The sequence below is a fragment of the Triticum aestivum genome, chromosome 3B (assembly GCF_018294505.1).
Source record: "Triticum aestivum cultivar Chinese Spring chromosome 3B, IWGSC CS RefSeq v2.1, whole genome shotgun sequence".
Taxonomy (NCBI): domain Eukaryota; kingdom Viridiplantae; phylum Streptophyta; class Magnoliopsida; order Poales; family Poaceae; genus Triticum; species Triticum aestivum.
The window spans coordinates 594,558,941-594,582,956 of NC_057801.1; the positions used below are offsets into that span (position 1 = coordinate 594,558,941).

At 43.7% G+C, this 24,016-nt stretch overlaps 1 protein-coding gene and 1 long non-coding RNA gene across 3 annotated transcripts; one reads left to right on the forward strand and one right to left on the reverse strand.

Moving 5' to 3' along the window:
• Nucleotides 1-16,005: 16,005 nt before the first annotated feature.
• On the reverse strand, nt 16,006-19,954 carry LOC123071153 (uncharacterized). The gene is made up of 2 exons (XR_006434142.1): nt 19,818-19,954; nt 16,006-16,226 (listed from the first exon to the last, which is right to left on the reverse strand). It is a non-coding gene; the product is annotated as an uncharacterized lncRNA (long non-coding RNA).
• Nucleotides 18,888-22,847, forward strand: LOC123071152 (transcription factor GAMYB). Of its 2 annotated transcripts, XM_044494647.1 has the most exons (4): nt 18,888-19,187; nt 19,798-20,183; nt 21,102-22,110; nt 22,191-22,847. In XM_044494647.1, the coding sequence occupies exons 2-4, from the start codon at nt 19,812-19,814 to the stop codon at nt 22,466-22,468; spliced, it is 1,659 nt and encodes a 552-aa protein (XP_044350582.1). In that variant the 5' UTR covers nt 18,888-19,187; nt 19,798-19,811; the 3' UTR covers nt 22,469-22,847. The 2 variants fall into 2 exon arrangements, with proteins under 2 accessions (XP_044350582.1, XP_044350583.1); XM_044494648.1 differs by lacking the exon at nt 18,888-19,187 and having other exon boundaries at nt 19,228-20,183.
• Nucleotides 22,848-24,016: the final 1,169 nt, after the last annotated feature.

Sequence of the window (24,016 nt, forward strand, 5' to 3'; positions counted from 1 at the left end):
TCGATGGATCATAGACAAAAGAGGGGATGGCATCCAGGGCATCCTGATACGTCTCCGTCGTATCTATAATTTTTTATTGTTTCATGCCAATATTCTACAACTTTCATATACTTTTGATAACTTTTTATGTTATTTTTGGGACTAACATATTGATCCAGTGCCCAGTGTCAGTTCCTGTTTGTTGCATGTTATTTGTTTCGCAGAAAATCCATATCAAACGAAGTCCAAATGCAATAAAAATTTATGGAGATTTTTTTTGGAATATATGTGATTTTTGGGAAGTGGAATCAACGCGAGAAGATATCCGAGGGGCCCATAAGCCCTAAGGGCAGGCTGGAAGGCTTGTGGCCACCCTGTAGGTCGGTTGGAGGTGTCCTTCGGCCGCAAGGAAGCTTATATCCAGATAAAAATCGTGTTAAAATTTAAGCCTAATCAGAGTTACGGATCTCCGGATATTTAAGAAATGGTGAAAGGCCAGAATAGCGGGTCGCGAAATAGAAGAGAAATAGAGAGATAGATCCAATCTCGGAGGGGCTCTGACCCCTCCGCCGCCATGGAGGCCATGGACCAAAGGGGAAACCCTTCTCCCGTCTAGGGGGAAGGTCAAGGAAGAAGAAGAAGGAGGGGTGCTCTCTCCCCCTCTCTCCCACTGGTCGATAGAACATGAGGGAATATTTGTTCTACCTTTAGCTCCTTGTTGGGTTCGACACTCCTACTTATCAAGAAAGGTTACAATTGATCCCATATACTTGTGGGTTATCACATTCCCAAGCTTAGATGCTTGGTTATCCTTGAATATTACCTTGGGGTGCCTTGGGCATCCCCAAGTTTAGGCTCTTGCCACTCCTTATTCTGTAATCCATCAAAACTTTACTCAAAACTTGAAAACTTCACAACACAAAACTCAATAGAAAACTCGTGAGATCCATATAATAGAATAAAATCACCACTTAGGTACTGTTGTGAACTCATTCTAAATTTATATTGGTGTTATATCTACTGTATTCTAACTTCTCAATGGTTCATACCCCTGATACTACCCATAGATTCAGATCAAAATAAGCAAACAACACGTAGAAAACAGAATCTGTCAAAAACAGAACAGTCTGTATTAATCTGGAAACTTCGTATACTTATGTAACTCCAAAAAATTTTAAAAATTAGGAAAACTGTGTAATTTGTATATCAATCTTGTGTAAAAACTATAGATCAAAAGCACGTTTCTATGAATTTTCAAAATTCCAGAACTGAGAGCAAAAGTTTCTATTTTTCAGCAAAGTCAAGTCAACTATCACCGTAGATCATCTCTGAGGTCTTACTTGGCACAAACACTAATTAAAACACAATTATTACAGAAGTAATATTGCATATCTATTCAAGAACAGAAGCAAAAACAAAAAAACAAAATAAAATTGGGTTGCCTCCCAATAAGCGCTATTGTTTAGCGCCCCTATCTAGGCATATTGGATATATCTAGGTATTGTCATCTTTGGTATTCAATCCATAAGTAGCCCTCATAATTGATTCATATGGTAACCTAATTTTATTTCTTGGAAAGTGTACCATGCCATTCCTTAACGAAAATTGATATCTAATGTTTCCTTCTTTCATATTAATAATTGCACCAATCGTTCTAAGGAAAGGTCTACCAATAATAATAGGGCATGTAGGATTGCAATCTATATCAAGCACAATAAAATCTGTGGGCATAAAATTCCTACTTGCAACAATAAGAACATCATTAATCCTTCCCATAGGTTTCTTAATAGTGGAATTCGCTAAGTGCAAATTTAAAGAACAATCAGCAAGTTTACAAAACCTAGCACATCACGTAGAGTTTTTGGAATAGTGGAAACACTAGTACCCAAATCACACAAAGCATTGCACTCATAATCTTTAATCTTGATATTAATAGTAGGTTCCCATTCATCATAAAGTTTTCTAGGGATTGAAACTTCCAACTCAAGTTTTTCCTCAAACTATTTCATTATAGCATCAACGATATGTTTAATAAAAGACTTGTTTTGATTATAAGCATAGATTGCAACAAGGAAATACAATCAATCAAAGAACAATTGTCATAATTAAAGTCCTCGAAATCCAAAAGAGTGGGTTCATCACTACTTAAAGTTTTGGCCTCGCCAATCCCACTTTTATCAATTTTTTCATTAAGATCTTCACCTTCCAAATTATTGGGATGCCTTCTAGCTAAAGTTGACTCATATCCAGTCCCTTATTTATCAAGTTTTTGTGTTAGCAAACAAAGATTCAATAGGAGTCAAACCAATCACTTTAAGATCTTCATCATTATTATCATGAAAACTAGAAAAACATACTTTTTTTAGCCATTCTCTCTTAGCACGCATCCTAGCGGTTCTCTCCATACTTTCATTAATAGATATTTTAATAGCTTTCAGAGACTCATTAATATCAACCTTGGGTGTCATAGATCTAATCTTAAAAGAATCAATCTCATGAGAAATTCTACCAATCTCATGATGGAGCCAGAATCTCTCAAATCGTTGGTTGTTCGAGAGGCGTTTGTGCTTGCTAATGATTTGTATGTCAAGATGGTTCATTTTACAACTAAATGTGTAGCAACGATCAACTATCTCAAGGCAGAATACAAAGGGCCAGGTGTGATCATGATTATTGGTACCAAAGAGAAAATGAAGGAATATGAAGAGACTCGAGTACAACATGAAGGAAGAGAGGGCAATCCTGATGCACATAATTTAGCAAATTTGTCATTGTAACTAGATTTGCGGTGCAATGTATGGCTGTTAAATCCCCAAGAATTTCTTTATATCCAAACCTAAAAAAGGAGGCCTCCGCCTTGCAGGTGCAATCTACTTCCTTTTTAAAATTCTTCGTCACCATCATTACTCCACCAACAAACACTTTTAATTAAAAAAAAACTCACCTTATGTGCTATTAAAATAAATGTGCACAAATTTTAAAAATATTCATGATATGAGCTTTGTTCATGAAATTGAAAATTCTTAGTGAATTAAAAAATTATTCATGAATGTTTTAAGAACTCCTGAATACAAATTTTTTCCTCACATTTTAAAATGTTCACAAATACAAAAAATCCCCCCTAACTCAAAAAATAGTTTGGGAAATTGAAAACAAATCATGGAAAAAATAACCATGGTTTTGAAAAAAAGAATTGTGAATTAAAAAAGTTCACAAATTCAAAATGAGTTCATGAATTTGAAAAATGTTCAATAATTTAAAAGTGCTTTTGAATTTGCAAAAATGTTCGTGAATTCAAAACATCTTCAGTCATTTTAAAAAATCCCTGAATTACAAATTGCTACACCATTTGAAACAATATTCTTGAAAATATATTAAAAAATTGTCCACAAATGGTCGCTATTTCAGAAACTGTCCATGATTTTTTTTCAAAAAGAATAAACCAGCCTTTGTGTTATTAAAAAAATGTGCATCAGTTATAACAATGTTTGTGAATATGAGAATTGTTCACGAGTTTGAAAATTATTTGCGAATGAAAAAGTTGTTCACAAATTTAAAAAATGCCCGTCAATGCAATTTTTCGCACAATTTGATATATTGTTCAAGATCAAAATTTGATGGGCCAAATGCATTGCTAAAACTGGAAATTGTCTTGGGAAGGCCGGACCGTTGTGGGTCACTGGTTTGTTTCCCTCCTTATTATAAGTGTTTTTCATTCCAGTCAATTGAGAAATTGATATGTCTCAAAAAAAGTTGTAAGAATACTTCGACTAAATTAAGATTCTTACATGCCCAGAAGGGTGAGAAAATCTTCGTCTTGTGACTATATGCAACTAACTGACAAATAGTTACTTAGAAATCTTTTGGGTCATGGTCAATTTGTTTTGAGTTTATTCATTCAGATTTGTTCATTGATTTTATTTTTGCAATGATATAGTCATGTAAATTATAGATGTCGAGAACTGTGTTGACAAATTTATTCATTATTTAAGTTTTGTTAGGGAATCCTCACGATTTAAGTGGCAGCGGGGGTGGAGCTCCACATGTTACAAGGACAAAAAGGGACTATGGACTGCCCAACCCATGAAGAAATAATCCCAAACCTTATACGGCGCTTTTAGTGTTAGTTATAGTTGATTTAGCAAACCGGGCCACACCCCACTTTCGTCCTTGGGCTCAGCTCATCTAGTTTATTTGTTGCATTGTATGTGCCATGTCCGGTTCGGTAGTTCGATCAGTCGATGTTTTTTTTTCTCTCAACGACTTTGGTATCATTCTAGAAGGTTCCACAATGGACGGGACGGTTTTTCATAGGACGAGTTTGTTTGGTTTTTTCTTTTTCTTTTTTGCTTTCTTTTTTCTTTTTCAAAATGCATGAACTTTTTTGAATTTCAATTTTTCCCAATTCATGAAATTTCTAAAAAAATCACTTTTTTAAAAGTTGGGAACTTATTTTCAAAATTTCTTCTTTTTCATGTTAGCCAGTCTGAGTTAGCCGACAACCATTCTCGTTGTGTCAAGCTTGTGATTTTGTGTTGTATCAGGTTGGCAACAACTTGTATCTCGATAGGACTGAATGTAGCCATGAGTTGACCGACGATGATGAAGAGATAAGGAGCAAAGGAAATTTTTTTATTACTCAAATTCTTATTTATTGATTGATTATTTAATTTATTTAGATCGTACAGAAAATTAAATTCCTAAATAAATTCGAAATTGCAAACCCTTTTCAAATGTTTAAACTCTTTTCCAAATTCAAGAGCTTTAAAAAAATGTCAACCCTTTTCAAATAGTGATTTTCTTTCAAATTTATGAACTATTTCAAATTCACGTACCTTTTCCAATTTTATAAACTTGTCTCAAACTTTGTGAGCTTTTTTAAATATTGCAAACATTTTTTCAAAGTGTTTGAACTATTTTTAAATTTGTGGAACATTTTCAAGTCTATAAACTTCAAATTCATGGACTTTTTATAATGTTACGAACTTTCTTTTACGTTCACGATCTTTTTTTCAAATTCATAATTACTTTGTTGAATTTGTGAACTTTTTTTGGAAATTTATGAAGTTTTTTTAAATAAATGTTTTCTCAACTTTGGTGAATTATTTCTGGAAATTTATGAAATTTTTAAAATAAATGTTTTCTCTATTTTGTGAACCTTTTTTCAAATTCATTTTTCTAAAAAAGTCAACTACCAGTCAATCGGTGACCTGGTGAACAGTGAACCATCAACTGGCAACCGATTTAACCAGCCTAACATGTCCCGAGCGAGCGATCGGTCGAGCCAGAGAAAGCCAGCGAGTGAAGACCCGAGCGAGCGAGCGAATGGAAAACGCTTAATGGGCTCCGACGCGCTTAACACGCGCCCTCTCCTGGCGCTACAGGCGTTGAAAATAAAGTGCTTTACCTTAGCCCATCCTAATCCGCCCAACGATTTGTTTTTAACTCGGCACCGATGCCACAACCCACGAGAGATGCTAGACTCACGGGCTGTTTACGGGGGTTTAACGGGGTGGTTATTGTTGATTGGTTGAGATTTGGTCTAATGAGGCGGGCCCACCTCTAAAAATCAGGGAAGGGCCAATTAGTGAAGGACATGCGAGGGGGCTCCATAACAGTCCGTCGTTTAACTCCGTGCGTGTAGTATTATCGTACAACCCACAAAAGAAAACTCGGCGCTGATGCCACGTTACTTGTCAACTTTAATTTGTTGTTGTTACAACCGACACTTTCGCTTAGGCCAACTATGACAGAGTTAGCCAAACCAAACATGCATGCCAAATTTTCATTTGCTGATCACTTCACACTTCACAGCAAAGGGAAAAAGAGCTAGCTAGAAGTTTTGAGTCGCGCGTACGTGCGCGACGACGATCCTGCAGTGTTCTTGCCTATGATTGACCATTCAACGTACTGACTCTGCAGCTGTTCAACAAATCCAGCTCGGCTAATTATTATCGACCCGTCTTACTTTTTGCGGTGCTAGCTAGCTGTGTTGAAAATGGTTGCGTGCGCGCACAGCAGTGTGCCGGATACGTGAAATTTGCGGGCAACCGGGCCACTGGACACGATGGAAATAAACGATCGATGACGCGCGCGACAGCCCGGGTCGCCGTCCGAGGCATTATTGGTGTGCATGGTGCATGCAAAAGTGATCACCGAGCGTCTCACAGCACAGCAAAGCAAAGCAGCATGCATGCATGTATGGCTGCTCTGCTCTGCTTGCGTACCCAAAAATCGACGGTAGCTAGCGTATATCAGCTGCTGGGAGGTCACCTTCCTTTGGCCGCCGAATGCCGGTACATCGGCAGTGCCTTTATGTACACGAATTTAGACCAATTATTCCCCGCCAAAAATAAATAAATGGACCCATTACTTTAGTCCGATTATGCACACATCTGACTCTAGAACCTAAATGATACGCCATACATATTGTGTTCAGGTCTGTGAAAATACACATTTCTTTTAGAGAAACGGTGAGTGAGAGTACAATAATTCATCCATGTGGCAAATAACAACTTGTGTCGGTGGGTTGTCCATTTTGATCCACTTCGTGCTACGCATTTATGTGTCCTGGGGACGGCTGGACTGTCAGCTCGATAAGCGCGCGGTGCTTAGGCGCGAAGCACCTCTGGCGCTCGAAGAGTTGTCTCGACTCGTGAGAGTGGCTCTCTGATGAGTAGGCTGTCATAAGTCATGATGACCACACCCGCGGCGGTTCTTTGATCGGATTTAGGATGTTTTGCTACTGTTGGCGCAAATCGGGTTACGATGTTGCTTCATGTGTGTTGTCACCTGGTTGTAAGTTGGTCGTGGGTGAGCCCCATTCCCCGAGTTTCGCGAAGAGGGGGATGTGTCACGCTCTGATAGAATGCCGTTCTTGAAGAGCGTTGGTGTTGGTGATGATGGCACAATGTCTTTATTGTCCTTGGAGGCATCATCGAAGAGTTCATCCCCATCTTCATTGGACCATGGCTGCTCGAATATTGGGGAGGCCACGGTGCCTGTTGTAACAGTTGGACCCCCGCCCCTTGGGGTTTTTGGTTGGTGATGGTGAGTTCTCAAGCAAATTTTCTTTTGTTCAACAGGGTTTGGTGCGTATGATGATGCAGCCTATGGATGTTATTCCATCTCACGAAGGTGTTTGTTGAAGAGCTTATTTCACACCTTGCCACTAGCCTCGGCGTTCTAAAGTTAAAGCTTGGGGTTAGATGATTGCACCCGGCGGTCGGTGTGCTTGGCTTTGGAGGCTAGTTTCAGGTTGACAGTAACAACTTCGCAGAGAAAAGGAGCATAGAGGCATCTAGATGGAGCATCAGTGTTGCGCTTTGCATGTGTATCATAGTTGGAGAGTGCTCTAATCCTAGTTTAGCCAGGTGGCTTTGCATATTTTTGGGGATTTTAGCATGCTTGTCCCAAAATCAACTTCGGCCTATCGTTTCTCATAATTCAGGCAAATTCGTTCTTCTTATTGAAGTACGAGAACACTTTGCCCTCGGACAGGGTTTTTGCCCTCAGACAAGGTTGTTCAAACAATAAAGGGAAAATTTACTTCATAGAACTTCCTTAAGTATACACATTCTCCGCTTAGTCATGGAGCCATGGCGCGGGCAACGGAAGGAGCTCCACTATTAATCTTGAGTTTTATGCACATGCTAAAACCTCTACTTGAGGAGCGAAAACCGGACACTAGAAAGTTAATCAAAACGAGAAAGCCAGCTGTCAACTAGCTAGCACACCACATCAGCTTAACTAGAGCTCGATTATTGGAAACCTTGTGTACTACATAAATAGACAATCGCCCCTCCGTGCATGGGCATAGACAGCAAGGAAAAGGTGCAACGCATATGTACTCCCTTTAAGTGTCTCCCAGACAAATCAAGGCCATGATTATTCCTTGTGCTCTACTAATTATATTTATGCAAGCTCACGACGGATGCGTGTCTCGCTACTTCGGGTATGTCTCGTTCGATCTGGCTATGATGAGATACGCGCGTTTTCCCCTTGCAATTTGCGGACACTCACAATGATGGTGCATGCATGTGTACGTCTCCATGATTATCTTCCTGAATTAGCTTCAAATTCGGTGGCAAAATGAAGCGCTGCCGACCATATACAAAGTTACGATAGACAAGTATAGGTAAACGATCGACCTAGCTAGTAAGTAGTAGGCAGCTAGCCAGCTACCATGCCTAGAGCTAGCTTATGTTTCTTCCCTGGTTAATAATCAGATCTTGAATATAGTTCTACGAAATTTCTACGCGATTCTTTCACGATTTTCCGCTGCGACTTATGATTATGGATTGTGTCCTACGCAATTTCTTCATTAAGTTTCATGTGCGTCGATCGGTGGCCGGAGTTTGGCTTGCTACTGCTGACCTAATCTCTTCCACGACTGGTATTTGAGTCTGTATCATGTGGGTTTTAACTTGTAGGGATGGGATGCAAGCAGTTAGACCTCTGGATGGTCCATATGATTCAGAGAATTGTAATTCCTTGCAACATAATTGAGATGAGTGAGCTGTTTCATTCTTCATGCATGAATCGATTTCCTTGGGATTCATTTCTTGTATATCAATCCAATCCATAGGAATTTCTTGGGTCACTCCAACCTTCAAAAACCCTATGTTTTCTGTGTGCACGAGGAAACAACATCCCAAATGATTTGGTATTTAAGATGGCGTACCACTTTATTTTATTTTTGGTATTCATTCACAAGCCTTACACTTGCCAATGAATCGTTCCTTCACAAAGAAAATCTCTAAGGTGTGGCGACCCCTTCCTTTCTTTTCATGAAGCACTTGCTATTTCTTGGAGAGTTTCTCCACCAGCATGAATACATGCTCAGCTGTAGATATCGATGCGGGCATGATGTATTTGCACGCACAAGAGTTGGAGAACTCGAGTCTGCATGATGCATGCAACCAATCCCCTTGTCCTGCACATCCACTATCCGCGCGCGCGTACGTACGCACAAGAGCTCCGACGTCTATCGATCTCGGGTCATGTCACGGCCACTTGCCACATGAATGGCCGGGCAGGGTACGTGCGTCGCTGGCTCGCTCGACCAAAGGCCGGCCGGCGGCGCCCCCGCGTGAGCTCATGGGTCGTCGGGGCGCGCAAGCAAACGACCGACCGGCACGCGGCCGCGGCGCCCGCATTCTTTTCCCTCGCGCACGTAAGGATAGCAACGACCCGGGCATCAGCCTCTTCCTCTGGAAGATAGACAATGCATGCACCCACGCACTTTACACGCAGGCGAGCAGAGCACCTCTTCCACATCCAGATCGACCGCGATCTATTTGCACGCATAGGTCGCATCGCAACGGCTCCGTCTCCGTCCCGGATGCACTTAATCTGCGCTGGTCTCCCTGCGGTTTTGTCTATTTTTCTCGTTATTACAGCACGTAACAACGAGAAGAGCAGTGTCAGGCATGCTGTACGCTACGAGTTGAACAGGACCTGGGTCGCGTGGCTAGCTGCAACGCGCGCAGTGTTTCCGGGCGGGCTTTGAATTGATCCGCGACTGACTCAGACTGCCGTCCGGTACATGCCGGGCGTGCTGCAAGATCGCGTCTATGTTCCTAGTCATGAGTCATGGGTCAACAACTGCGTCGGACTCACGAGCGCGCAGCGTACTGCAGCGACTCATACCAGCGGTCACGAGACACGCATGGCTCCCGATCAAAGGATGCAAGCATTTATTTTCTTTTTTGTGTATTTTCCAACATATCCGGTTTTTTCTTCTGCTACTAGCTTATAATCCATTGTCTGACACTCTGATTGATGAATGCACAATGCAAGCCGTATACCTCGAACCCTGGCCGACGCACGGCAGCTAGTTTCCTTCCCCTGGATGAATTCCTACATGCCTAGCTAGCTAGCTTAATCCATCGTCCGACCGATCAATGCAAAATGCAAGCCGTATACCTCGAACTCTGACCGACCTGCCTGCCTTCCCTTGTACAGCAAGCTACCTGCATGAGAAACTGAGCAGTACTTCTGCATGTTGAATCTGACCACGACCAAGCACGCACGTAGCGCGTTTGAATTCTACTACTACACATTTAGTCCAACTGTTGAAGAATCACCGGAGGCGGAGAGAATCTGCACGTACGTAACGTAGTCCTGCTCATGCATCGATCGACCGGGGCCAGCAGGTTAACTACCACCCCCGGCGACGCGTGAAACTGGTCCAGGGTGGAGATTGGAGAAGCGGTGCATGTCTTTCTCTTGCACATATGTACTAGAGTAGCAGCAGCTACCTAGCCCGGCCGTGCGTAGGTCCGACTCCGGCGTGCACACGAATCCTTGACCGGCATCGCATCGGCCGATCAGGCCGCCACATGGAAGGTCGGGTAAAGGGCAGGCCGCCACCCATGTCACGGCGTACCAGCACCGCAGCTCAACAACTCTCGCCGGAGCAGAGCATTACAGGGTAGAAAGAAGGAAAGAAAGAACATCCTCCTCCATTATACGTTCAAATGGCCGCGGGGAGAGCAGTTTGCGACATAATCTCACCTGTTTAATTAGTCTTTTTTTGACAACCAACCTGTGGTTGGATTGGTTAAAAGGACTGTGGTGTTTCCAGCCCACCAGAGTTCAAGTGCGTGTGTGCGTTCTTAAGGGTGAGGGTATGCGCGTGTATATGAGCGCTTGCGCCTGTACTGTATTAAGAAAAAACTAGTCTATTTTTTTGGGCAAGAACACCTGTTAATTAGTCTTTTTTTTTGCAAGAACACATGTTAATTAGTCTACGAAATATTGGACCAAAACAGCAAGGGTTTTACACGTAGGAGACGATAAGAGCGAGCGAGATCACCTGCCAAAGGGAAAAGTTCATTTTAAACCTTGAATTTATAGAGGTTCGGCGAAACAAATCCTCAAGTTGAAATCCCGGTCGATTGCACCCTGAACTATGCAATCCCGGTCTAAACTGAACCCTGGCGTCGTTTGGCAAACCAGGATCCTCGACGTGTCATAGGATGGCCGGGATTGGTGCCATTTCGCACTGTTTCTCGTTGGGCCGGCCCGCTTTAGTTTTTTCCCTTTTATTAAAACGTGCAGTTTTTTTTTATCCTTTATAAAGGCAAAAAAGAGCACATAGGGTAACTTGAACCCAAGACCTCCTGCTGTTGGTTGACAGAAGCTACCACCAGGACAGCACGTAGTTGTTCACTTCCTCCCTGTTTCTTCTTTTTCTTCTTTCTTTTCCTTTTCTTTATCTGTTCTTTTTATTTTTATTTTTCGTTTTCAATTTTTTGCTAAATCCGTGGTCATCTTAGTAGGAAATACCAAACGAAAAAAAAACTCTTGAACCAAATTTTCAAAAGGAAAAAATGTCACGATTTTTCTAAAACAAATCATGGATTTAGAAAAAGTTCAATTTGTTTGAAAATAAGTTCACAAATTTTCAAAAGAAAAGTTCGTGGATTTTGGAAAAAAGTTGTAAAAAAAGAGTTCGAGGATTTGAAAAAATTCACGGATTCAAAAAAGTCCATGAGTTTTGTAAAAAGTTTCACGCATTAGATAAAAACAGAAAAACTAAGAAATTGGGATAAAATATTCACAAGAGGTGAGACGGCGTGCTTGGTAGACAGTTTTTGCACCAACAAGGGGGGGGTTGCGAGTTCAAAACACCTTATGTGTGCACCTTTTTTTTTAGCAGTGTAACAAAAGAAAAGTCATTTTTAACAGACGAAAAAATACATATGGGTTGGCTGGGATTCTACCAAAGCTCCGACAGCTTAAGACTTGATGCAAAAAAACCAATGGACTGAGAATACTTTGCTGATTACAATCCGAAAACAGTGCTATTTAACAATTGTTTTAGTACAAAATTTCATTGTTTTGAAAACAGGTTGATTGAATTTGAAAAAAGTTCACGAATTCAAAAGATTCGAAAAAAAGTTCATCAACTCGAGAAAAGTTCACGAAATCGAAAATAGAAGAAAAACAGAAGAAAACCGGCCAAAAAAAACAAGCTGGAATCTAGCACAAAAAATAATCTTTATTTAAAGACAATAAAAGAATTAAACTATCGGAAAGCGGGTCTTGTCCCGGATGGCTAGCGCGTTCGTACATTGCCTGTGAGGTGCGGTGTTCGAAACATCACGACGCACATTTTTTGAAAGTGTTTGCAGAAAAACGTAAAAAAAAATACGACGGGCCGGCCCAGTGCGCGCCGTAGTCCAATATTCGAAACATCACGATGCACATTTTTTGAAAGTTTTTGCAGAAAAACGTAAAAAGAATATACAATGGGCCGGCCCAGTGCGCGCCGTAGTCAATATTACCGCTGCTTGGCCCACGAGCCATACAAATCCCTGCCACGTCAGCGTTTTTATGCCTCAAACGATGTCAAGGTTCGATTTAGACCGGGATTGCGTAGTTCAGGGTGCAATCGACCGGGATTTTGACTTGAGGGTTCATTTCGCCAAACCTCTACGAGTTCAGGATTTAAAATAGACTTTTTCCCCTGCCAAACTATCATGAAAGGAAGAAGCTAGAAATGACACGGTACACGCACGTACGCACGAGCCGAGTTTCGCCGGGCGCGCTGCAAATGAGCTTAGCTGGAGCGTTCCCCGTCGCGACCGCGGCATTTAGGAGCGCCGCGAAAGGCTGGGGCGCCGTTTGCCAAATCGAACCGAAGCCAGGCCAGCCAAGGGCACACGGAAAAAACTATTTCCTTGGCGAGGATGATCGTAGCATGGCCTAAAATGAAATGAAATGAATGGAATGGAATCGAGCCCCTCCTCGGTCCTCGCTCGTCGACGCGCAGCGCAGGGTGGGAGGGAGGGAGGGCGGGACCGCCGTGTGCGGGAGGGGGGCGGTGGGGCCGGGCGCACCCCCCACGGGGCTTGCATGTTGGCTCGATTGCTTGCTCCGCTTGCGTTGCATGTCCCCACGGCCGGGGCGTGGGCCCGCCTTTCGTGGTAGGCGCCACACATGCAGCAGCAGGATCGCCTCCGCCTCGCCGGGGAAAGGAAGGGATCGGCATCGTCGCGCCTAGCTAGTCCCGGCGCCCGCGTGGGCCCGCCTCCCTTTCCTGTGGGCACGCATCGCTCTCCTGCTTGGTGCTGGCTAGGTCAAATTGCCCCGAGTTTTGCCCATTGCCAGCAGGACCTCCATCGGTCGACACATGCCCCTGACCCTGACCCTGATGCTGCTCTCTCTTTTTTTCTTCTTCCAGAAAACAAAAAGGAAGGAGTGTATGGTGCTCCTTTGATTCACCACTGCTTTGATTGGTCCAATAAACATCTACCCTAGGCCTGGAATTGTCAACCGAGATTAAGGTGCTGGCAAAAGTCGATCCAAATCACCCAAAAAAAATCAATAAATCATCGTCAGATAAGTGCCTAGCTAGCTTGGTGACGCTGGTACCATATGTGCATGCACCTACAAGGTCCATGTAAATTGCGCCTGCCGCCTCCCGAGAGAGTCGTCGATGCCGGTCGCTGTTCTTGGAGTTCGGCCGGCCAGGGTGATCCGTGGCCGAAGAAGACGCTGCTGATAGATTCCGGAAGTCCTAGTTTGACAGACCATGGCAGACGGCGATAGGGAGCAGTTTGTGGAACACAAGGAGATGAGAAGATTGAAAGCCTATCCTCAACATGTATACTACGTATGCCTCGGCGCTTAATTACTTCCAGAGCAAGCAACCAGAGCCTATCCTGACACATGTTCTTTCCGCGTGCCAAGAACAGGGCGGTAATTTTGCCACACACCACGTACAAGTAGTACAGTGTATTGATTCCCACCCCTTGCATGCATATATACATATACCACAGTGGCACGTACAGTGGAGTAGATTGCACGTACGAGATAAAGCTGCGGCTGCCGATTCACGCAGATGCAGTACCCATACAAGCAGGCTGTGGTGCGTCTCTGCAACAAATGCATGTACAGCTGACTGACAGAAGCCACGCTATCGTCTCGTGTATTAGTAGGAGTAGTAGTAGGCTGAAGCTGCATGCGCGGCCCGAGCCGATGGTGAAGCCGCCGGAACCACAAACGCTGTCCTGTGCTCTCCTCACCGCCGCAGAGGCGCAGACCAATCTGCAGCAGCCATCTACGGGCGGCAGGCAGCAGGCAGCGCCATTAATGCCGTCCCTCGAAGTGAGCACAGAGCCGAGCAGTGTCGATCTACGTCGCCGTCCTCCCTTGCCCTTTTCAAGAGCTGCCCAAATTACCGTTCAGTACAAAGATGGCAATACAGCCACCGTTTTACCGCGAATTTCTACCCAACGGCCGCCGGCCGTAGGAAATTCGCGCGCTAGCCCAATGGTCGATCCATGATCTCCCGTGCTACTAGTAGAGCACGCACTATCACCACCACTTGAAGGATTGGACGCACTTTGATGCGTCATTGGTGTTGTTGGGTTTTAAAAAATCATTTAAAAATGTAAAATGTATTTTTTTTAAAAACAAGCCTTTTAAGTTTGAACAAATTTGCAGAGAAGTATATCAAAATCCATAATATCAAATATTGTGGAAACATAAGGAATTAAAAGAATCGAATGGGAGAGCTCCTTAAGACTAGCCATAATTTTTTTCTTCAAGAGTGTACCATATTTTTATAGAAGGCAGAAAGAATATTTACAAGACGCTAGCTTCGAGTGCGAACATTCGAGCCAGCCAACTCCAAACAAATAGACTAAGGCTACTCTCTCACAAAACGCTGAAGACCTCCAACACCTATCCCTGCAGTCCTAAGATCCTGCACCTCCCTCCTGATTGACCTAACATACACTAGTAACATACACATATTCCTAAATTATGTTACTACCTTCATAATGAGTAGTAACATAAGTGTGGAACATGCAAAGCTTCATTTATTAGGTTATAGACTCATATTGCACTGGAACATGTGATGTTACAGTCACTACTAAGTTACTATAACTACCTCTCTCCTTATTAACTCACTGCCACATAAGCAAATTTGCTGCGTTGGACTCGATGTTACTGCTGAAATTACTCCCACTGTGGCTAGTCTAAAGAAATTATTGACCGAGTCAAAATCAGATGACCTAATTCTAAATTAAAGACCTTAATTAATTATGAGGCCTTGAAAATAGAAGCATGATGTATAGCATAAAAGAATTAAATGATAGAGTTTAAAAGAATTATTGATCCAGTAAAATCTGGGCAATCCAAATCCAATTTTGAAGATCTCAATGGGACGTGAACTCTGATTCCAGGCTTCCGGTGGGAAGGGAGGATACGGCAATCACCAGTCAGCTATACGTGCGATAGACAGTGACGGTTTGCTTAGACGGATCCAGTTCGTCCTCGCCATTTTCCAGGTCACGGTCAAGTGGTCAACGTTATCCCCTCGAACGTTCGTCCAAATGTATATACGTCCTTCTCCTCATCGGTGCGTATTTGAAGGGGTCGAGGAAACATCCGGTGTCCTTCCTACACATTAAGCCAGGGGCACGTACCGACGACCTTATCGAGCAAGCCCGCCCATGTCCGCTTCTTCTGCAGAAGATGAGCACGCACACAATTTCCATTTCAAGATATACCTCATCCGTATCATAATATAAGAGCGTTTTTGATACTACACCGCCGGATGTTTTCGTGCCTGCAGTGACACGCATGAACTTGCACGATCCATAAGGCTTTAGCGTGTACCATCAGTACATGCAATCTGTCAGATAAACCAAGCATGGGGTGTGTCCGTGCGTGCAGTGACACGCATGCATGAACTTTCACGATCTATACGGCTTTAGCGTGTACCGCCAGTACATGTAATTTGTCACACGGTTCCCCTGATGCAGGTCAAGTCGATCCACCGGGTACTCCGCGTGTGGTACTTCCCCTCCAAGGCTGGCGCGCGGGCGCGCCCGGCCAAGCACCTGACCGGCCGGATCGACCGCCACGCGTACTACCAGGTACGTATGCGCGCGCGGGCGTCTGAATTAAGCAAACCCCACCAAACGCATCGCGACGACGCACGGGACGGAACCGGGGGCACGCACGGTGTGTTTCGTTCCTCCGAAGAATCTAACTCAAAAGCAGATGGATGCATGCAGGTCCACGTGGCCCAATTTTTTTTCTCTGAACACAGTACAACGCAAGCACTCATATATAAAGGTATACACTCATCGCTATAAATTCATCTTACCCATATGAGCATCTCCAAGAGACTGAACCAACATACCATCTTGAGATTTTACGAAGTCACTAGACGCTTCGTAGTCGACGAAACGTCTCCTCCCACCGAATGCGCGTCGTCGAAAATCCTGCAATAAATCCAGGTTAAATGCTTATTCCATCTGCTCCTCTCTTTTTGTCCCGATGGTAAAAGAGTTTTATTCCATATGAATGAATAGGGTTAGAGTAAGTGAACTTGTGCACGAGGTTAATGTCGCAGCAGACATGTACCAAGCCTCGCTCGTGTGCAAATATACGGTGGGCGCCAGTGTCGTGTTCCTCCTTTTTATTAAGCTTTTCTTTACAGAACCGAGGGGGAGAGACGAAGCAGTGGTGACCGAGTCGGAGTTGGGTGAAAGATTAGTTAGTTAATTGTACCGCATGCATGCATAGCTTGATTCTTGACTTGTCGTCCACTGAGAACTGCATATTCTTGTTCACAGGCCAGTTTATTAATCATACTCAGATCACGGCAGTACGCTGGTATAATAATTAACAATAAATCCGCGATGGTGACTTGTCCACTTTAAATATTTTCTGCGTTCTGTACTACCATGATCGCGCAGGAGAATAGGGACAAACTGCTGGAATATACTCCCTTAGACGTTCAGAGACAGTGAGAAAGTGGAGGATTATTAGATTACTCATCAGAGGAAAAGAGCTGGAAGGAGGGAGGGTAAAGAACTAAAGATGACAAATAAGACGAAAGCGGTGGCGGAATCGGATCCGAAACAGAAACAGTAAGCGAGAGATGCACGGAGATACCCAAGATGGAAGTGCATCTTTAGCTTTTACTAAGTTTTAACCCAAGTTGGGCGTAGTTTTTGTGTCTAGTTACATCCATGTACCTTAGTCTTTAACACCGGCCGCGTCTCTTAGAGTAACTCTTTTTTTTTATCCAAACGAACGAACCACGTAACACCCTGTAGCAAATGGTCTTCTTATCGTAGAATAGAAAACAAAGACTGCGTAGGTAAGGCACTACTGACATCGCATGCAAGTGGTAGTCGTCTCCTCCTGGATAATAATTAGACTAAGAAAACATATGTGTTTAATTAGTGCATGATGATTGTTTGAGAAGTCCTTTTTGACAGATTATACTAGGAATTTTGTGAGCGGATACTCAAAACGCTCACCAGGAGCATATGCTCCTAAATAATTTTGCTAATGTAAAATAGCCAGAAGGAATATCAACATGCATTTGTTCGGGTCCTTTTGGATTTAGTGTATGTAATTTTCATGGAGAAAACATTGGACGTGTGCTAAAAAAAAACGCTTATCACTTCAAAGATTGCTTTTTAGAGCACCAAAATTTGTTTTGTTTTTCACATCACAACATAGGTGGTTTCTTCATGTAACTTTACACGCAAAAGAAGAGGACACGCACAAATATGTCATAAAAATGGTAGGAATTTTTAGAGATTTGTTTTTACCCATTTACTGTTTATCTGGGAGCCAAAGCCCTCTTTTGTGACACCTATTTGCCATGCTTGAGTATGCTGATTCAGAATGTTGTTTTATGCAGTATGAGTCTCCAGGTTTTTTACCCATAATTTCCACCTTTTCTGCTTTATGCACAACTAAGTCTTCTAGAAGTACCGGAAAAAAAATGCTAGTACTCCCTTTGATCCATATTAATTGTTGTTGATTTAATATAAATTAATATTGATTGGAGGGAGTAGTATATTTTTGTAATAGTGGCCAAATTTTTTCTACTACTTCATTTAATGTTTTATCTCACCTGGTTTTTAGATACTCAGTATTAATATCAAATATACTACTACATAATAAATGAAGGTGAAGAGATAAAAGATTACAGTCATGCAATTGAAGCGAGAAGAGCTGAACATAGATGTGTTTAGTTCACAATAGTTTGAAAAGTCTTTTTTTTAAGAATACTCTACGAACTTTTGTGAGTGGATTTGAAATGTCCCCCGAGAGCATATGCTCCTGTATGTAAGAAATAATTTTGCTAATGTGAAAACCTGGAAAGAAAATCGACATTCGTTTCTTCGTGTCCTTTTGGATGTATCTAATTTTCATGGAGAAAATGCGACATGTGCTAAAAACGCACTTATCACTTCAAATTTGATTTTTAGAGCACCAAATTTTGTTTTGTTTCTCACATCACAAACATAAGTCGTTTATTCTTCTAACTTTACACGCAAAAAAGGACACACACGCACACAAAAATATGTTGTAAAAAAATTAATAACTTTTAATAGTATACTTTTTGCTATTTTACTGCTTATCCAGGAGCCAAAACTTTGTCTCTCTTTTGTGAGATCTATTCGCTATGCTTGAGTATGCTAATTCCAAAATTGTGCTATATATATGAGTCTACTTTTTTTACCCATAATTTTCACCTTTTCTGCTTTATGCACAACTAAATCTTCTAGAAGAATTAAAATTAATAAATTATACTGCTCCGTTCGATTCATATTAATTAAGCGATAATTAATACGGACATGAGGGAGTAGTATATATTTTTGTATTAGTTCCAAGATTTTTCTACTACTTCATTCAATATTTTATCTCACCTGGTTTTTAGATACTCAGTATTAATATCAGATATACTTCCTACATAATAAATGAAGGTGAAGAGATAAAAGATTACAGTGATGCAATTGAAGCGGAAAGAGCCGAAAATATAGGGGGCTCTCTCTAGAGAGAGAGAAAATAGGCGCCCATGCGGCCGTGCCCAATAGCGTTGCTCCCTGTACCTTTCAGCTTTATAATCCCCCCACAAATCTCCCCACTCCCTCGCCCACCCTCGCCCTCCCCTCTCTCTCTCCTCCCTCAAAACTCTCTCCCTCCCTGAAAATTCTCCGCATACTGGGTGCCCAAGTGGTGCCGGCATCTCGCTGAGGCGAGAGAGAGAGAGAGAGAGAGAGAGATCCTCCCCTGTTTCCACTCCCCCGCCGCTCCACCGACCCGCCCTCTCCAGCCCCGCCGCCGAGCCGGGAGGAGGAGTTGTTGCAGCTCAGCTCCGCCCCAGCTCAGTCCCCGACCCCGAGCTGATCGTCCCGCCGGCGGCGAGATTCGACCAGGTAGCTCCCGTTCCTGCAGAATTCCGGTTCCTTTTGGGCGCGGGGGTGGTGATCTGGGGCGCTCCAGTGGTGGAATTGTGTGTTTTGCCTTTTCTTTCTTCGGCCGGGTTCGGCCCCGTGGGAATTTTCCATTCTGGGGGCACGAGGAGTGGTGTTTACGCCTTTTTGTCTGCTTGTCTAGTGGTTTGATCTGTCAATTGTGAGGACAAGCCCAGCCCTTTCCTCTTTTTCACCTAAATCCTTGGCTAAAACTGCTGTGCTGCCGCTGCCTGCCCGGAGTTCTTGAGCTCAAACATGTTCAATTTAATTCTTAACTAAGCGGTATTGAATGCCTCTGCTCTGCTCAATTTGGGAAGGAAGTAATTCCAATCTGGTGGTGTCTCCAGGTTTTTCAGTTGCAGCACAATAAATACATGCTTGTTTTCATAATTTTCTACAAAAGTTTGTCTTGATCGGCTTCTGGTGTTGTTTGATTGCGCAATTCGAACAGTCCCGTGTGATTCAAGCAGTAGAACTCAATAAATTTTCTCAAGAAAAGTACTGTACTAGTAGTACTCAATTCGTAATCTAACAATTCTCTTTCTTTTTGTTTGTTCTTGGCATAATTCAGGGCACGACGGAGAGATGTACCGGGTGAAGAGCGAGAGCGACTGCGAGATGATGCATCAGGAGGACCAGATGGACTCGCCGGTGGGCGACGACGGCAGCAGCGGAGGGTCGCCTCACAGGGGCGGCGGGCCGCCTCTGAAGAAAGGGCCCTGGACGTCGGCGGAGGACGCCATCCTGGTGGACTACGTGAAGAAGCACGGCGAGGGGAACTGGAACGCGGTGCAGAAGAACACCGGGCTGTTCCGCTGCGGTAAGAGCTGCCGCCTCCGGTGGGCGAACCACCTCAGGCCCAACCTCAAGAAGGGGGCCTTCACCCCCGAGGAGGAGAGGCTCATCATCCAGCTCCACTCCAAGATGGGCAACAAGTGGGCTCGGATGGCCGCTCATGTAAGTGCGATGCCACGCTGATTCACTGCTTTACTTCATGTACTAGTAGTAGATGTTTACCAGTAGCAAGTCATGCTCTTTGTGTGCTGTTCTTGTGCCTTGCATGATTTCTTCCAACGTCATGGTCACATGGGGTTGAAAGCTACAGATTTTTATTTTTATCTATCGATGATTGTTCTGAAGACTATATTTTTTATGTGATGAACTGTTCTGTTTAATTTATATATTGGAACTGTGTTAATATTTGTTGCACTTCCTGTTAGTTACTGTTATTGCTCTGGATGAAAGACTAACTTAAATGATTATCTAGTGCAGTTTAGAAACTAATCAAACTTGGGCTTTAAGTTGGTACATACTGTGTTCAGCTCTACTCCCTCCGTTTTAAATTAGATGATCCAACTTTATACTAAAGTTAATATAAAGTTGGGTCATCTATTTTGGAACGGAGGGAGTACTATTCTAGTTACTGAAAGCTAGTTGGCCTGACTTTTAAAAGGTTGAAAATTGACGGCATACACCATGTATGCCTTAAATAGGCAGTCCATTTTTGACCTTGACTGCGTTCAAGGGGGTCGCCTGCTAGTCTGGCATCTATGTTTGACAAATTGAGTATTAGTTAGCGGCTATTTCAGTGTGACCAACTAGTTTTTTTTTTGTTGATAGTCTAGAGCAGCTACTAATCAAGTATGGAATATTATGACTCACAGTACTCAGTCAGTTTTTCTATCTTTTAGCATGTAGAGTACTTGCTACAATTTGGACATAAGCCCTACAATTGATCCATGTTTTTCACACCGATTCCATTGAAAAATAGGTTATCATGTACAGTATATTACAGTACTTTATCCTGTGTAGATGATTCTTGTAAAAAAAGTTCACCTCTTGTTGTTATTATTGACTTTGAGCACCTCTTCTCAGTTGCCAGGGCGTACTGATAATGAAATAAAGAATTACTGGAACACTCGAATAAAGAGATGCCAGCGAGCTGGCTTGCCAATATATCCTGCTAGTGTATGCAATCAATCTTCAAATGAAGACCAGGGCTCCAGTGATTTCAACTGCGGCGAGAATCTTTCCAGTGACCTTCTGAATGGAAATGGTCTTTATCTACCAGATTTTACCTGTGACAATTTCATTGCTAATTCAGAGGCTTTATCTTATGCACCACAGCTTTCAGCTGTTTCAATAAGCAGTTTGCTTGGTCAGAGCTTTGCATCCAAAAACTGCGGCTTCATGGATCAAGTAAACCAAGCAGGGATGCTAAAACAGTCTGACCATTTACTCCCTGGATTGAGTGACACCATCAATGGCGCGCTCTCCTCGGTCGATCAGTTCCCAAATGACTCTGAGAAGCTCAAGAAGGCTCTGGGTTTTGACTATCTCCACGAAGCCAACTCTAGCAGCAAGACTATTGCACCATTTGGGGGTGCACTTACTGGCAGCCATGCCTTTTTAAATGGCACCTTCTCTACTTCTAGGACCATCAATGGTCCTTTGAAGATGGAGCTCCCTTCACTCCAAGATACCGAATCTGATCCGAATAGCTGGCTCAAGTATACCGTGGCTCCTGCGATGCAGCCTACGGAGTTGGTTGATCCCTACCTGCAGTCTCCGACAGCAACCCCGTCAGTGAAATCGGAGTGTGCGTCGCCAAGGAACAGCGGTCTCTTGGAAGAGCTGCTTCATGAAGCTCAGGGACTAAGATCTGGGAGGAACCAGCAGCTTTCCGTGAGGAGTTCAAGTTCCTCTGTCAGCACGCCGTGTGATACCACGGTGATTAGCCCAGAGTTTGATCTCTGTCAGGAATATTGGGAAGAACGTCTGAATGAGTATGCTGCTCCCTTCAGTGGTAATTCACTCACTGGATCCACTGCTCCTGTGAGCGCTGCGTCGCCTGATGTTTTTCAGCTCTCCAAACTTTCTCCTGGTAGGTATATTTAAATTGCTCATCCATTCTTGAGAATGAAAAAATTGTCCTGAGTTACTTATATGAATATCTATTTGCAGCACAAAGCCCTTCGCTGGGATCTGGAGAGCAGGCAATGGAGCCTGCATATGAGCCTGGGGCTGGGGACACTTCGTCTCATCCTGAAAACTTCAGGCCAGACGCATTCTTCTCCGGGAACACAACTGACTCGTCCGTCTTCAACAACGCCATAGCAATGCTCCTGGGCAACGACATGAACACGGACTGCAAGCCTGTTTTCGGCCACGGTATCGTGTTTGATACTTCCCCGTGGAGCAACATGCCACATGCTTGCCAAATGTCGGAGGAATTCAAATGAATTCCTTGCAACCTTGAGCGGTATCGATGGAGATTCTTGGTATCCCTCACCCTGATTGTTTTGAGGAAAAATTCAGAGAAAGCCTCATCGATTGTATACGCTGCTAGCTCGCCGTCGACAGGTCCTTGACGGCGTATGCAGCTGCTACCAGAAGTGCTCTCCATGCAACTAAGCCCCCATTTCCCCAATAAAGTTGGTGGAGATAAGTCGGTTATCTATTTTTTGTTTGTTTGTTTGGAACTAGAGACCCTTTTTGTCATCTCTTTGGCATTTATTTGAACAATGTAAGATCAGTTACTGCTTTTTTCTGGTGTACTCTCTCTTGTTGAACATTTCCCCCCAAATTGTCAATCGATAGTAGCATCTTTTTTCTTGCGCACAGCAGTGGAGTATTTTTTTTTCAGCTTGGTCTATTACTTATTATCCATCAAGCATTCAAGCTGCTGGCTAGTACTATTATTATTCAGTAGCTTGCTCCGTGAAGTTTGTATACATGGCTGCCGATTCAACTCTGGCTGGCCTACAAACAAACGTCTGAAACATGCGCTGTCGTGTTTGCCAGCTGCTACAGAGCATGGTGGCTAAAACTTGGTGATGTTCCCTGTCGAGCCATTTGCCGCAGAAACAGAGGGAGCAGGGCAAGGCAGGGAGAGGGGAGGGCGCACACTATTTATGTGCCGGCGACGTGCCGTGGATGCTCCGGCCCTGGTAGAACGGAGACGCCGCGCACCACGCGCGCGATGTGCACGGCATGACTCGCGTGTGGGTTCTCTCTGCCCCCTGCCCGTGTCCGCGACGCACGGTTCGGGGGCTCTCCCCTCGCTGCTCATACGGTGCCACGATTAATCAACACACGCACGTGCGGATGTGCCTAGATTTTGTCCCCCCGAAGGGATAAAGTCTTCCCTGAAAAATATAGTCTACCATGCAACTGATTTCTTCCAGGCCGTTCAAAAAAAGGAAAACGATTTCTTCAAGGCCGATGCTAGGCGTCGGACGCCATATTCGTCCGGTCGCACCACAGCCTCACGATTCAGTGCATAACGTCCATTGGATCGATGGTCCCCGCAACAACAAAAGGTAACACAAGCAGGGCGTTCCCCATAACGGCATAGCTCGGCACCAACACCGTCGTTCCGCTCACAAATCGCCGCCCACCACGCTCAGGGCCGGCGACACCCACCTCAAATAACTGCCATCGGTTGCACCACCGATCACCGCTCACCGATCCACGAGGCCCCCATCACGGTTGCTTGCACTGCTACGCCAGTTGCAGCATCGGGCGCGCTAAGTTTCAGGTATTTTTTTTTGAAACCGAGGCAAAAGATTTGCCTCATATATTAATTAAGCAGAGAAGAGGTTTTGTTACAATAGGCACCCTTACACGGCATGAGTGATTACTCGCGCAAAATAATGGCCCCTAATTTCTTTGCCCCGGCGGTGACCCAAAGCTTTGCCTCATTGGCAATGGAAGCTAGTAAAATAGGCGGTGGAGCACACTTATGCCGGAAGACCCGTGCATTCCTTTCGTTCCAGACGGTCCACGAC

Coding starts and splice junctions, on each gene's coding strand:
- LOC123071152 (XM_044494647.1), top strand. CDS start 19,812: ATGTACCGGGTGAAGAGCGAGAGCGACTGCGAGATGATGCATCAGGAG. Junction 20,184..21,101: donor GGGCTCGGATGGCCGCTCAT/GTAAGTGCGATG, acceptor ACCTCTTCTCAG/TTGCCAGGGCGTACTGATAA. Junction 22,111..22,190: donor GCTCTCCAAACTTTCTCCTG/GTAGGTATATTT, acceptor ATCTATTTGCAG/CACAAAGCCCTTCGCTGGGA.